This window comes from Grammomys surdaster, unplaced genomic scaffold (genome assembly GCF_004785775.1).
Source record: "Grammomys surdaster isolate TR1022 unplaced genomic scaffold, NIH_TR_1.0 150, whole genome shotgun sequence".
NCBI classification, from domain to species: domain Eukaryota; kingdom Metazoa; phylum Chordata; class Mammalia; order Rodentia; family Muridae; genus Grammomys; species Grammomys surdaster.
The window spans coordinates 20,981,266-20,997,476 of NW_021604608.1; the positions used below are offsets into that span (position 1 = coordinate 20,981,266).

The 16,211-nt window shown below is 44.2% G+C and overlaps 1 protein-coding gene across 1 annotated transcript in view; it reads left to right on the forward strand.

Annotated features, from left to right (window-relative positions):
* The window catches only part of Limch1 (LIM and calponin homology domains 1), a 290,723-nt gene that overhangs the window by 230,478 nt on the left and 44,034 nt on the right, over nt 1-16,211 (forward strand). Inside the window, 11 exon segments of the mRNA XM_028765186.1 lie at nt 440-679; nt 1,213-1,539; nt 2,892-3,007; nt 3,124-3,235; nt 3,660-3,750; nt 3,752-3,825; nt 3,827-3,910; nt 8,174-8,209; nt 12,311-12,437; nt 13,830-13,987; nt 14,161-14,569. Coding sequence (XP_028621019.1) covers nt 440-679; nt 1,213-1,539; nt 2,892-3,007; nt 3,124-3,235; nt 3,660-3,750; nt 3,752-3,825; nt 3,827-3,910; nt 8,174-8,209; nt 12,311-12,437; nt 13,830-13,987; nt 14,161-14,569 — 1,774 coding nt within the window.

Sequence of the window (16,211 nt, forward strand, 5' to 3'; positions counted from 1 at the left end):
GTCAATCAGAAAACTCATGGTCATTGTAGGGACTTGAATACTGTGGGAATTGGGCATAGTTACTGTCAAAATGAAATCTCATTACCATTCTCAGCAGTCTTTCAGCCAGCCTGGCTTTCCTACTTAGAGAAGTTAGAGACTATCATGCACTGAAGAAAAAAAAAATTGCCTTATTACAGATTAAAAGTGTAGTACGAAGGACCAAAGATGTAGCTCAGCAGTAGGGCAGTTATCAAGCATGTGCAAGGGCCCAGGTTCCATCCTATGAAAGTACCCACAGCTCTTATTAATCTCATGTTTCCTTGAGAAAGGAAAGAGTGTCCTGTCATTTTGCTCTGTCTCCTCCTCTGAGTTTCCGTACTTGACATTCTGTTTGTCTGCTCCCCTCTCCTTGAACTTGACTTATCCAATGATGTGGGGGCCTAAATCAAATCAACAGAGACCAGGAACAGAGAGATGTGAACACAGTAGTGACCTGTGTCCTGCAAACCCAGGAGGGTGAACCACTAGAAACGAATTTCAGGAAAGCACCAGATCTTCAGAAGGATGACCTGGCTCAGAGAAGAATCCAGGGCAGACTTACCTCTCACCGTGAGGCTCCAAGCTTCATCAAACTCTCTAGGATTACAGAAGCTGACCTGGAGACTTGGGAGAGATTGAAAGTATCAGGAGAGACAAGGTGTGTCATGGTTTAACCCCTGACAGTGGTAGGATTTAACATTTAGAGAATTGAGCAGTTTCTCTTGTTTCATTTTCTGTTTTGATGGCTGGAAAGAGTACCTCTTGAAACACAGAGTGTCTGGAAGTGAGCACGTTCTGCGTGAGAGGAAGCATTAATACCAAAAGCCACGTTAGCAGAAAACATCTTCTTTACCCAGCTGACTTTCTGCGAGTGGTTATTTATTCTCCTAGACTTGCTTACTATAAAGAATTTCGACTTGAATTTTGAATAACTAACCATTTCACTGTGCCTACAGTTTTCTTATACTGTCAATTGTGGTATTGCAATTGATGCTCTGAAATCAATAGAAATGTAAAGTACTACTTACCAAGGCAAGAACAGTGATCATTTCTTCTTTTGAATGGTTGATGGGAAAGCCATTGGGTTCTAGCCATGGTACTATTGTTCATATATCTACTTTTGTCTTTTCAACCTCATCTTGATTTGTACTTGCCTTGGAATCCCTGGAACTGATTTCTGGTTCTGACCAGGGATGGAGATGCTCAGAACACCTGTGCTCCTGAGCCCTCACCGGAAATCGACGCAGAAACCGCCATCCGGGATGACTTTGCCAGCCGTAAAGCAAGGTCCTATAAGAAAGCATCCGGCCCCAGACAAAAATTTGTACACTTTGGGCCTGTGACAGAGATAGACCAACAAACTTGGAAGCGGCTCAGCATTGGCAAGGCGGGGCCTAGGAACAATGTGGAGGTTCTCAGTCATAGCAGCCAGAGCCGAACTTCCTCTGGGTCACCTCCCTCTACAGCTACTTTTGGCTTAAAGGAAGAACAAATGCTTAGTCCACACAGTGACTGCAGGTATTTCCCCCACACCCCCTCCGGTACAAAGAGGTCTGCATGGGAATCAAACACTGCTTTTAAAGTTGGCTGGGGCTAGAGATATAGCTCTGTGGTAGAGCATACATATGCTTAGCGTGTGCTAGATCCCCAACACCTAAATCAAATCAAAATCAAAAATAAAACAGAAACCAACCAATCTACAAACAAACAAAAATCCAAGAGTTTGATGAGTTATATTCCACAAAGCTCTAGAGATGACATAAATTTGATAGACTCTTCCACAGGACAGCAGAAAAATTGTGTTGAGGGCCCATCGTTGGGGAAGCATGTGTGTGAGACTGGCGGGTGTCTATCTCTAGTCTGTTTTTATGGGAATCAGTGCCGGAGAAGGCCAGGAATATCTACAGCCATCCCTTTTGGCCTAACCCTTGAGCGTCATCTTATTATTTGAACCGCTTGAAAGAGTCAGATGAATGTCATAATGATTCTGCTCATGTCTTCTAAATACATAAAACCCAATGTATGTGGAACAGCGTCTCCCTTTCCTGTCCCACAGGTACCTTGTAATTGAGTTTTGGACATCCAAAACTAGACCCATAAAAGGGGGCTCTCTCTTCTCCTCAGCTTTCAAAGTCTCCAGTAAGTCAAGACTGGGATAAGACTAGAGAACGAGTCTCTCTAGTCAAGATTTCTTGAAGACAGCACTGCCCCAGACTAGGGAACCAGCTCAACAGCCTTAAAAATCCTTTCTTCTCTGGAGGCCCTCCATCCAAAGCCCTATTCCAGGGTTCTGGTCCATCTTCTGGTTTCCATTCTCATAGGCAGAAGTAGGACATTTCTATGTATCTTGTTTGTCCTAGAACCTCCATCCCACCTGCCTGGTAGGAGTCATATGAAGTTCTTTGAGAGGAAAGAAAACATGGAATTCATCCTAATACTTTGTCCTTGAGACCCAAAGGAAGTAGGAGATGCTCCATGATCTGTAGAGCAGTCTCTTGAGCTCTAGACTGGTTGACACCATAAAAGAGGAAAAAGCTGTACACAACAATGTGTCAGGAACAGGTGGTGAGGCTTCCGGGGCTCAGAGTTTGAGAGAAGGATGAGGCAGAAAACTCATGAGAAATGCAGCCTGCAGTCCTCCAGTGCACACTGGGCTACCAGTTAGTTCTGCCATGACTAGGTAACACCATGCCCCCTTGGTGTGTTTCAGGCCTTTGGAGCACTCCCATTCTACCCTTTAAGTCTGATTATGGCACCTTTACTAACTGGCCCATGGATTGACAGCTCGGCATCTCTCTTCATCTTTCGGTTTCCTTTCATAACTCTCTTCCTCTTGCCTCCTGTCACCAATGCTACCCGATTAACACTAGGACAGTGCCTTCTGGCACAGATGGCTGTCTCAAAAAGGCCCCATGGCTGGCGCCAGTGCTGGAGTCTCAGGAAGAACAGGTCTGCCTTCAGAGCAACAACTCAAAGACAGAGGAAGGTGAGGCATAGCATGTCCTGCCTCCCGGGAAGTGATGGGTGACAGGCAAGCAGGCTATTGGTAAAGTTTTTTTTTCTCTCTCTCTCCCATAACAAAACTATCCTCTTTGGCTCTAGCTACACCCACACAGCTGCCACAGGATGGCAGAGAACAAACTGAAGAAGTTGTTCAAAAAGAGCCTGAGATGCTGCCAAGGGTAAAAGAACCAGAGGAATGCAGCGGACCCCAGTGAGCCTCCTGCCTGCGTTATGTGTTGTGCTGCCTCTGCTATCTGTGGCTGCTGTGTGCCTAGATAAGAGCTGAGCATCCGTGTGTGCCCTTGATGACTGAGTCAGTGGGAAGTGAGCTTGCTTAAACTGATGCAGTCATCATAGGATAGGAGTTGTGCTTCGGGGGTTCACTCTGGATGGAGATTTTAGCCTTTGCATTTGACTGGGGACTGGTTTCCTCCTCACTAATTGTGAAAATCAGAATTGGAACCATTTCCAAGTACCAGCTGCGTGACAGAGGCCTCACTAAATTAAAAGGGGGATTTCCTACACAGCTGTTCCATCTCCATGCACTTCTGCCTTGATGAATGTCAGTGAGTGGCAGAACTGAATTCCTTTAGCTGTAAATGGTCTTTAACTGGTTGGACCAAATGTTGCCCTAGAGCATGTCCTCTGGCCTCTGAGTGGGAACCCTTGGGAACAGAAGTGAAGTTGGAGAAGAAAACAGCTCCTTCCTGGAGTGGCTGTGGACTGGAAAGGCCAGAATAAGATGGCTGATTCATGAAAAGATAGTATGATGATCAGGAGAACTGAGATGCTCTCTAGACACCCCAGATCCAAAACACCCCATTTCTTTTTACACAACAGTAGGGAACTAGGAATCTGCCAAGGGTATACCCAGGAATGACCAGAGGTCAGGTTATCCTGTATCCCTGTGACTGTTTCTCCAGTCAAGGCCTTGGCATGTACTTTGAGTGTGTTAGTAATGCATCACGGTGTATCAAAGCCACTTACCTGCTTCTGCTAGAAGAAATGAAGTGATTGACACTGGCCCCCATCAATCCCAGAGTTTCTCTCGTTTGCATGTAAGCAGGTATGAAAAAGAGGAGTCTAATAATGAGTTTACCCATTAACCATTCTTTCTGATCTTCATTCTGTGGGAAGAATAAATGAAAAACTGTTCTTCCTGGATAGGCAGAGGAGCAAAGGACTCCTTCGGCAAAGGAGTCAGACTTCTTTCCAACCTACTTGATTTTATGGATTTCAGGCCTACGAGGACAAATGACATTTATAAAACTTGCAATGTTTTCAACATTAGCCAGCCTCACTGCCATCTGGTGGCAGGATTTCTGTTCCACTTTCTGACTTGATTTAAGAACCCTGGAATTTCAAGGTCCTGTGTGTGGAAGCTGCTGTTACCAGTTAATGATATATGTGTTTGTAAGTGTAGTCTACCTACCTAATGTTGGGTGACAAGAGGAATTCTCTTAAGCTCATTGTGAAACAGAAAGTACTGGTGTTCTGCTTCCCAAAAGCCTTGGATGGCACTGGGTCAAGGGCACAATGGAGGCCAGGAAGAATATTAATTAATCTTACATTTTTAAAGTCAGTATCCTAGCCACCTTTATTGGCTGAATTGGACAGTTTCTATCCTTTTGGATAGGAGTAGTAGTCATCGTCTTGTTACCATGATGCCCACGGAGCAGAGACAATAGCAGTGCTTCACACCACAGACATAGAGAATATGTGTCCCCTTTGGTGTGTGTCTGCTCCCCCTCTAGCTCACCTCCGGAAAAATCACAGGTAGGTTGAGTGGATATTTGCTCATTTCACAAATGAGAAATGTCAAAGGGAGAAAAGTTAAGTAAGTGTTGAATCCCATGCAGTTTCCAGGTTGACAAAGGACTGAATGGTCAACTTGGCTCTCTCTTGTCAACTCACCTTCCAGATATCCGAACCTGATGCTTTACTCTGGATCTGTAGGCTGCCGTGGAGCAAGCCAGAGTGACAGAGAGGAAGGAGGCAGGGCCTGCAGGCTGGCCACTGCATGCTTCCTGGGTGCATTCCTGTTTTTCACAGCCTTTGAGGGTATGAATTTCCATCACAATTGGGAAACCAAACTTCATTCAGTACACGGCCTAGAATTCAAGCACCAAGATTTTAAACTTCGCTCTGAGTGGAAAACCACGTTTTCCCTTCAAGGCATTGCCTATACTAGTAACAAGAGGAGTCACAGAGACCTGCTTGAATTCCTACTGCTTTCCATTAGTCAGCTGTTTGTAGTTCATATTAGGATAAATAGTCAGTGTAAATGAAGAGAATCATTAATTTTATGGCATACTTCTCTTTCAAAAATGTTTGGGGTGTGTGTGTGTGTTTCTGTGCTTGTGTGCATCTGTGCATGTGAGAGAGGGAGAGGAAGAGAGGGGGGGGGAGAGGGAGGAGAGGGAGAGAATGCCCCCATGCCAGTAGAGGTCAAAGAACAGTCTGTGGGAGTTCCTTCTACAATATGAGTTATAGAAAACTCAGGTCAACGGGCTCGGTGGCAAGCCTCTTTCTTTACCTCCCAGTCCAGGACATGCTTCTTGATTGAGCCAACCCACGCCCTGAGAATTCGTGTTTCCTTTTAACAAGTGTTTATTGAGTAATTGCTATGTGCCAAACACAAGACTGAGTGTTCATCCTAGATGAGTGGGTGAAGCTATTTTTCTACTCTCACTTCAAATTAGGTCAAAGTACAGGGATCTACCACTGAATAGATTCCAAGGTGATCTCTTAGGGCCGGGAGTTGTATGAACATAATCAGTCAGTATATGCCTTGTTTCCGTCACCCTTCTGAGTACTACTACCCTCAGATTGGAACTTCATTAATTGACTTTTCTGGTAGGCTGCTCATTCCAGGTCATCAATTCTATACCCTATAGCATTAAGAAATTCTTTACCCAAAGTATCTCCTACTTTGCGTTTAAGGAGAGAGACAGACAGACAGAGAGATAGAGGTAGAGATAGAGACAGATAGATAGATAGATAGATAGATAGATAGATAGATAGATAGATAGATAGACAGAGACACAGAGTCAGAGACAGACAGAGACCCCAGACCTGTTTGACAACTGAAAAGGCCCCTTGAAGCCAATTGCTAATTATCTTCCTCTTATCAGCAAAGGCAGTCTTACTTACATCCGTGCCCTTTTAAAACTAACAAATCCATCTAAGAGGAAACTCCTTAGGTCCACGAGCACACAGAAAATGTAGAAAAGAAGGTAATCCTCAGAGTCTGCTGCTCTTGCCAGTATCCCAAAACACCTCTCGAGGGCCTCCTCTGGCCACTGCTGAGGGAAAATAATCAGAAAGCTTCTTGTACGGTGAGACTTAGTATTTGGTAAGAATCTGTTACCAGCAGAGTCGTCCTCGAATGCTGTTAATTGTTCTGTGAAGAAACAACTGAAGTTCAGATCTATCCCAAAGCTAACACTGCTAGCTAGGACAAGACTGTGTGTGCACCATAAGTTCACTTTCTGCATTATGTTGTACTTAGATAAAACGGATAAATCTGGATATCCAGATAGAGACACAAAACCATACAACTGTTAGTTAACTATTTCTCCATTATTTATTCATCAAGAATAATTTCTCTTTCAGAGATGGGTTAGCAAGTGCCGCATTTGAATATGAGTATTCTAACGGGCCCTTTTACTAACTAAACTTCAGGTATCCTGTTCATGTTTTCTCTCCTGGTGGGAAAGAATCCCCTCATCACTTGCTTCACAGTCACAGGATTTGGGGTACACTGAGGCTCTTACTTAAACCAGTACCTTTTGGAAGTGGCCCCTGGAGAACAGAATGAGCCTTCTACCAGCAGGAGCATAGTCTCACAGCCCTTAGGTTGGCTTGCTTGTGTCCATTCCAACAGAAAGCTGGGGTTTTACCCACAGATTTGATAACTGAAAAGATTCCTTGAAGCCAAGTGCTAACTACCTTCTTATGGGCAAAGGCAGTTTTACTTTACAGGTTTTCCCTGTGAGTTAAATAGTAATTGTCAATAAATGTAGAATGTTCTAGAATGATGAAAGTTGAAAGAAAGGAGTGTGTGTGTGTGTGTGTGTGTTCATGCATTGTTGTGGCAATTTCTCTAAAATTAGAGGAAGAAACATTCATAAATTACCTGATAGGATATGGATCATGGGACAAGGGAATGTTTTGCTGACAGGGTGTGACTTCTGGGAAGCTAGAAGCAGGATAGAGTCTCCTTACAGCAGTGATTCTTTATCTGCATTCAGAACACAGACGTGAGCAGCCTTCCGAGAGCAGAAGAGGACAGTGCCTTTAAAAGCTCTCACCCTTGCTGAAGGGACACTTGATCACGGGAGCTGATGATTCCGATGCTTTCAGATGCATGCTTCCATACAGTGCTGCTCTCACCTTTAACTCTTTTCCATTGTGTAGCTATGTTTGGGCCTAACATAATCGTATCTCAGAGGATGCAGCTTTAGAAACCCAAATTACCAGAAGAATAGAAAAGATCAGGACAAAGCTTGGTTTTTCCAGCTGTGGGATAGCCTCTGAGTCTGGTTTTGATTAAGACTACCCGTTTTCTAGGAATTGTGGTTTCTGTCAAATGCAGGCGGAAGGTACTGATTGGAGTTCTGGCTGACGTTCTGGGTTTGCTCTTAGGGAAAAAAAAAAACATAGAAATAGGCTTTTATACTGTCTGTGCAAATGCATTAACGCATCAGAGCAACTCAGAGGGTGTGTGTACATTGCATGTCCATTACAGCCCATTACCACCAACACAGAGAGGCATGAGCTGTTTGTGTGTGTGAATAACCGTAGTGTATCTGCATTTTAAGCTGCCTTTTCCAAATACTGTGAGTTAAACCCAAGCTTTTGTTTTTACATTAAACAGAGTTTTCTTCATGGGCAGCATGGGGTTATTTGATTTCTCTTCTGGGTTTTAATACAAGCTTTATACCCTTTGGAGATATGAAGGCTTTGATTTTTTTTTTTTAGTAGCTAATGAATATTGCTAATTGTGTAACGACATTTCTCTTTCAGCACGACCAGCAAAAAGGTTTGGTAGAGATGAATTGATTTCTCCCACAGTTTGTTTTTCCAGGTTGGTCACAGCATCCACTCTCTGTCAGTCTTCTCTCTAATTTTGTATTTGATCTTGTAGATACGGTCCAAGAACTCCTGTGTCAGATGACGCAGAGTAAGTGGCATCGTGTTCATAGGATTACATTAACCACTAGCCTAAACTGCATGCTTCCTGTACTTACCACTAATTGGCATGCAACAGATGCTGCGGCGAGCTGCATAGTAAGCCCGGTGCACAGAAGAGCACTGGGGTGCCACCGGGGCCATGTGTTCTGCGCAGGGGAAGTGATTGAGAAAGCAAGTTACGCATGATGCTAATGTGTAGCTGATGCTTCAGCTTTGCCTCCCATTTTCCATAGCCTGGCATGCTCAAGCCGCTCTTAGGACTTGGTCATCGGTACCCTGCCTGAACCATTGAATTAGGGAAGGGGGTGTCATGAGTTTTACAGTTTAACTCCTAATGCACCAGGGCTTAGCCTAAACAATGAGGTAGTCATTCCTACAGCTGCTTTTTTTTCCAAACTAAAAAAAAAAAAAAACAAATCCTAAACCACTAATTATAGATTCAGAAGCCCACGTCTCTACCAGGTCGGAGTCATATAAACCATGGGATGTTTAAGACCCAAACATTGGGGTTTTGTTCAAGTTCCGTGGCATAGCAAGAGGTCAAGGGTATAAAAGAGGTCCCAGGTTTCTCTGCGTGCTGTTTGCTTTTCTTCCTGAGCAGAGGTCTCTTCCCTACCGGGCAACTCACATCCCAGTTTGAGAAGAATTGTAATCACCAACCGTGACATTACAAACTCTGTTCCAAAGTTGGCTTTCTTGTAAGCAGATCTTTGTGCACCTGATGTACAAGGCCAAAGGTTTTTCAGAATGACCTTCTTCTTGGGTCTGGTCATTGGTCTTCTGAGGAAAAGGATTTAATATTTCATTCTAACACCAGTTGCCTAAAAGCATCACATGGCCTGACAGAGACTTGGCCATCGCCAGAAGGGTGAATGCTGCCTGCTGTCCTGAGCCAACCTCCATGTCTAATCAGGGTGTAGAAGCCACAAATGTCATTTCTACTGATGACAACCATAATGGTATTTAGGCAGAGATGGGGGCTTTAGACAGCTGTTTTCCCATCATGCTTTTCCCCATGTTTATGTTGAGGGAGTCAGCCTAGTTTAGAATCTTAACCCTGCCCTGAGCAGTCATATTCCATCCCCAAGTTCTGATGGGCAGTCTAGAATTATTTAGTTATCTGGGAGATAGAACCTACATGCCCCCAAAATGCAATTAAACCTGTGCTTGACTGACTGCATGTAGTTAAGCAGACAGTAGAACCTGAGACCTGGGTAATACTCTTAAATCCTTCAGTGGCCAATATTTCACATCGCTGACTGGAAGAGGGTGTGCGATTGACAAGCCAAAACCTACTCTGATCTGATGAGCAGCAGTTGTGAAGGATGGATTTATTCCTCACAGACACTCAGCTGTAGTATAATTTGCTCAGAGTTAGATCTTGGGGAAGGAAGCTACATTCAGAAGATTTTAGATCTTGCCTACATTTGCCTCTGAAACCCAGCCACAGAAAAAGTTAGAGACCGTTTAAAGGGATGGGGCTTGGCAGTCCATTCTCTAATATTTATTTTTTAAAAAATGTCCCTATGGACTAGAAAGTCACGGAACTTCTTCTTTAGAGGTTTTATTTGAGAATATACAAAAGTGCCAAATAACCGCTTAGAGTGGGCGCTCTTGACATGAGTCCTGTGGAGAACCAGATCACCAGGCGATATTAAGAGTTAACTTTTAAAATAGAGCTGTGTACTGTCTTTTAGTTTCTTCCCCCTTTCCCTTTCTCAAAACCTTTAATGGCAATTACTGACATAAACTACACTTATTAATTGACATATTCACAAGATACAGCCCAATCAAAAGACAAAATGTCCCAATAAAATAGAAGTCAGGGTAAACCTACCATAGAGATAGTGAAATCTCCACCTTCTAGCCAGTCAGGAATCTGTCATTTTATGTTCACACACATTCTCTTCAATGACACATTGCTCCTCTCCCAACAGGACTCTACCAGAGGGCCTGCATCTTGGGAACGTCACAGAGCATTTTATTCAGAGTTTTCTTACTTCAGATTGGATTTTTTCAGATTCTTTTATGGCAAGCTATTGATATTTCTTTTTTAAAAAATACAAAAAGCCTGAGTGGGGAGATAGTTCTTCCTGGTATAGGAGAGTCCCACCTAATTATCTAGCCTTTGGCCACATTTGGGCTAGAGTAAGTTGGAGCGTCCCAGTGGGAATGGAGATGGTAAATCAAGGCAGAGGAGGTAACTGTGGGGGCTCTCCTGTTCCCTCGATGCCCTGCTGGTGAGTGAGCTGAGTCCCATACTTGGGAGAAGCCACTTATTTCCTTCCCATCCCTGCAGAAGGCAGTGTTCTATAGCCGCCTGCTTTGGCCAACCTGGAACTCTGCCCTTTAGAACGCAGGCAAGCAAAGTCAGTGGCCTCCTCTCTCTCCACAACTTTGTCTACTGGTTTGTAAGACATACAGCTCAGAGACATTTATTCATCTGAAGGCCTTAGTAGAAATTGTAACTTGCCTTAAAATAACTTATATATATTATATACTTTAAAAGTAAGACCCTATCCACTCTCCAAGCATAGGAAAAGAAAGTATACTTAGGGGAGAAAAGAGCATACCATGGGTTAGACTTTTCTACTTAACCATATAAATTCCCAAACTTTTCTTAATGTTAATAAGTACTGTAAATTTGACAAAAAAGATCATAGCCCTTTTCCCCTTTGAGGAGGAAGTTTTATTTTCTAGAAGGCACAGCTGCAAAAACCACATGACCAAGAGAGTGGCAGCTTCCCACCATGCTTTGTCACCTCTGCACTAACAGAAACCTCGGATTAAAAAATTACACACACACACACACACACACACACACACATCCCTGCAGTTGAATTCTTAGAACACTCTGGAGAAAGATAGCCTTCCCGGAGTTTTAATCTCAGGTTAGATTTTAAATGTCTAGCACCTGGAGACAGGAGCCAGGAACCCAACCACTCACGCAGATTCACCCAACAGTGCTGACGCTGTTTGCACATCTGATGATGCTTAGAATCAGTTGGTTTCCAAGTGTATGTCTACTCCCTAGCCTCCCCCCCGACCCCCACCCCCAGTGTTAAGCTATCTTCAAAAATGAATTCGCACCCTCTTCTATACCTAGGGGACTTAGAAGGTTTCTCCTTAACTTTCTTAACTCCTTAACTCCTAAACTTGAGTAAGTTCCTACTTAACTTTCTGAGTATGTGATCCTTGCGGATCTGTTTGGTCTCAGAGCTTGTCCCCGCCCACTTTGGGGCGTGGGAGGGAGCTTTGCTTCTGTGTTACCCTGCTGCTTCAGTGCTTGCTCTTAACAGGTCTGTGTGAGCGTCACAGAAAAGGCTCTGTGATCTTATTAAGCTCCTACAGAATTTATCAACTGCAGGCACGGCCAAAAGGTTTGCTTTTCCTCATTACCCGCCCTTTCCCGTTCCCTTCAAAAAGTAAATTCAGAGGAGTCCCGTCAAAAATAAATCAAAACAATTGGGAACACATTAGGGTGCAAAGTATACTCTCGTTGATATACTTGTTTCATCTTCTTAGTATAAAATGCCTTATTTTCTTGATTCCAAGATGTACTATCAATTATGTAATTTTATTAAAAAAAAAAGAAAGAAAGAAAAAATAGCCACAACACACCCAGCATTAATTTAAATATCCAAAGGTGGTGTCTTAATCTTGATACCCTACGACTTTTTTTTCAAGTGAAGAAATTGTCCCTGCGCATGTAAATCAGGCAAGCTCTTTCTTTTCACCATCAAGTGTAGTGTGAAATTCCACTGCAATGGAATGTCCCCGCCCGCCGCCTCCCCCAACATATATATCCGCCCTAAATTATATACCTTTGAGTGAGAGGAGTGCGGGCCTTTAGATACTTTCTCCTGGCCCTTTTTTCGGGCACCTTTTTACAAAGCTCTCCCATTCAGGGCCATCAATGAAGACAAAGACATCTCCTCTTGGCTGTGCTGCTGGCGGCTGCTTCCCGCTGCAGAGCGAAGAGGCGGCTCTCAGCCCGGTTGCGCCCCCAGGCGGTGGTGTGTAGAGGCGAAAGGAGCCCGCCGCCGGCTCTCATCCTGCTTGCTTTTTGTTTTTGCTCTCTCCTTATCAGGAGCACGAGTATGTTTGACATGCGGTGTGAGGAGGAGGCAGCGGTGCTGCCGCACAGCAGGGCCCGCCAAGAGCAGCTGCAGCTGATAAATAACCAGCTGAGGGAAGAGGACGACAAATGGCAAGATGTGAGTTCTGGCCGAGGCCGCGGGGCAGTGGGGAGGGACTCAGCCGACCACCCGACTGGGAGGGTAACTTAAGACTTCAAAGTCATGCTGGGGAGGGCCGCCCCAGCTTTCCAGACAGAGACTGTGTCCGTGTGAAGATTAAAGGAGAGGTCTGTAGAAACATGGAGAGAGGAGAAACCAACACTGGTGGATATCAGCAGGTACTCTGGACCAAAGCTTGGTCACAAAGAGAAAGGGTGGGAGGCAGGCGTCTAGGATTAGGCGCAGAGCTGTGGTGTGCTGTCTTTTAGTTTTCTATATTTAAGACTGATGGGTGACTACGATGACTGAAGCTGTCAGCGTTAATTGTACCAGTAGCAGGCACGGTTCTAAATGCTGTGCTCTGGGTAATTCGTCGTTTAGTAACTCTGTGTACTAAGAACAGTTATCTTCCAGCATCAGCATCCACAGATGAGTCCCAGCCCAGCTAAGTCACTGGCCAAAGTTCCATAGCTAGTGAGTAGAGAGGCAAGGTTCAAACCAGGAAAGGAAGGTGCCAGAGGCTGGTGAGAGCAAAGAGCTTGGGGTTAGCAGGGAGAGGGGATCATTTTACTTGGTTCTCACTGGGGAGAGGGGTCACTGTTGTGAACCTGACTCTACCATTAGTCAAAAAGTTGACTTCTTCAAAGTTAGCACACAATGTCATGACAATATGTCAATGTGTCTAGCCCCTAAGTGTCATCACATCTAATCCCAAGATTGTAAGCAGGGTTGGATCAACCACCCTCACTTATAGAAGATAAAAATGAGTTCAGAGAGGCCAAGAAACACCAAGCAGTGCACACGCTAAATAGAATTGGGCTATTCCCCAGCTCCAGCTCATCCTACTAACCCAGGGGCCGATCACTGTGCTAATACTACCTGTAGGACAGGTCTCGATGCTCTCCCGAGGACCAGAGGAATTCACACATAGCCTATCAGTGGATCTGTAAGACTCAACTCCAAAGACACTTTTTCTGTCTTCACTTCCATCCAAGAGAAAGCTGTACACGAATCCCTACCATTCTGTTGACAGGATATCTATTTCCAACGGAGAGGTAGAAATAGAAAAAAAAAAAAGAAGTTTTCTATATTACCTTTAAGATAGTTCTGTCAAATTTGCCAAACAACATGACCTTTGATTACATGTGTCACGCCACACTGTCTCAATAAATCGCTGTCCTGCTAATGATAGTGTGCTCACTATGTTTCTTCCCCTGCCTTCTAGGCATCCTTGTTCCAACCAGACTTTCACAGGATTGTGTGGAAGCATCCCAGTATAGTGCCTTAATGCTTATAGGCCCATGAGTCACAGAAAGGGAATTCTGTGCCGGCTGAGAGTGAACATGGTATCTCTCCTCCCCCTCCTCCTAGGACCTGGCTCGCTGGAAGAGCCGTAGAAGAAGTGCTTCTCAGGACTTAATCAAGAAAGAGGAAGAAAGGAAAAAAATGGAGAAGTTGATGTCCGGAGAAGACGGGACAAGTGAACGGAGGAAAAGCATCAAAACTTACAGAGAAATTGTCCAAGAAAAGTGGGTCTTTCTGTTGCTAGTACACAATAGTATCTAGTCATGCTTTCTCTAAGTCATGCTATTGCCAAGGCTCCGATATTACTCTTGATAGTTTGGTTGTAGTCTACCCTGGTGGGAATCTCTACAACTTCCCTAGATGTTTATTGTTCTTCTTCTCACGCCCCATCCTGCAGAGAGCGGAGAGAGAGGGAGCTGCATGAGGCATACAAGAACGCAAGGTCGCAGGAGGAGGCCGAGGGGATCCTCCAGCAGTACATCGAGAGGTTCACCATCAGTGAGGCTGTCCTCGAACGCTTGGAGATGCCAAAAATTCTGGAAAGAAGCCATTCAACAGAGCCAAACGTATCCTCCTTCCCGAACGACCCCAGCCCCATGAAATACCTGCGGCAGCAGTCACTGCCCCCGCCCAAGTTCACTGCCACGGTTGAGACCACCATTGCTCGCACCAGTGTCCCAGAGAGCAACGCAGCAGCAGGCACTGGGTCTCCAAGCAAAACCATCACTCCAAACGCAGTGCCTATGCTGACACCCAGGCCTTACTCCCAGCCCAGAAACTCTCAAGAGGTTCTGAAGACTTTTAAGGTAGGATGAATTCTTTGAGAGGAAAAAAAAAATGGAAACCAAACTGGGTAGCTTGTGGATGGAAGCGTTTTGTCAAACAAAAGCCAAACACAGTTACTGTGGACAATAATGCACATGTTTCAGGAGCTTTGACTTGCAGATACTTAAGGGATGGGTGTTCCTCTCAGTTCTGTTTCTCTTGGTGGGCTCCCTGTGACAGACAAGTCATCTGACAAGCGAGGTCTGTTTTCTGGTTTGATACGATAGTTTCTCATAGAGCAGCGTAAATAAATCCTCATTTTGCAATACTCCAAACCTGTAGTTATCAGGATGCATGGCAAACACAGACTGTATTTGCCCTTCTTTCTTTTTTTTTCGATTTATGTATTTATTTTACATGAGTAAAATGTACATGAGTACACTGTCACTGTCTTCAGACACACCAGAAGAAGGCATCGGATCCCATTATAGACAGTTGTGAGCCACCATGTGGTTGCTGGGGATTGAACTCAGGACCTCTGGAAGAGCAGTCAGTGCTCTTAACCACTGAGCCATCTCTCCAGCTCCTGCCTTTCATTTAAATAGAAAAAATATACAGCTATATCTTATAGGAAGAAATTGACATTATGTCAAAAGAGTTGCTACACTTGAGAAAAATAACACATGAGACACATGTTAGCATGGAGTGTGCTTGTCAGCAGGTAAGGCAGGGCTTTCCTTGAGTGGAAAGCTGGGCTGTATTACTAGAGAGTCTATAGAATCATTTTTGAGAACCAAAAAAAAAAACCTTTGGCAACCAAACATATTTGCGTTTGCTCGTATTCTGGTGCTTTCCGATGTTATGGAGGAACAATCGGCCTGTGTCTTAAGTTCCTCCAGCTCCCAAGAAAAATCAGTTCATATCGTCCTTGCAGAAAAGTGGAGCTCGGCACTAGGAGTTGTTGCCGTTAGGGCTGGTGAGAAGTTTGAACAGCCCAACTAACCGAGCAGTGAGTTCAGTAGACCTTCATTACTGGACTTCGGAGAGAGCTCAAAACCTACTGTCTGACGTTTAAATAAATCTAAGTGTCTGAATATATCTGTACCTTAAGCTTTTCTAGGACAAAAAAAAGATGAATGCTTTGCTGTTTCATCCAGACTGATTTAAAATGTTTGTCCCTAACAGGGTAAAGACTATATTCTTATTCTTCATGGCTTCGTCTTAGCTAAGAGCCTGGGATAGATACCCAGAACGTGGTAGGCATTCAGCAAAAGTGAACAAGTAAATTCTTCCTGAGATTCAAGAGAAATTGAAGATTTATATATACAAAACACACACACACACACACACATGGGTACTTGTGTGCCTAGCAGTGTCCTCAAGTGGCCCAAATATTTGTGCACCTTTTTCCTGGGACCAGGATAATGGACAGTGTAACCATCCATGAAAGCACTATGTTGAGGAGGCTCAGAACATTGGTAGTAATGCATTGATGTAACTGGCTATCTAGGTACCTGACCGCATCATTTAGGGACCCACTTCCCCTTATTTATGTAAATGGTACAATGTGACTTCTCAACAATTAGGACGGAAGAATTTATGACAGAACTTAGGCTCTCATTTTTGTTTTGTAGCTTCTCTCTCTCTCTCTCTCTCTCTCTCTCTCTCTCTCTCTCTCTCTCT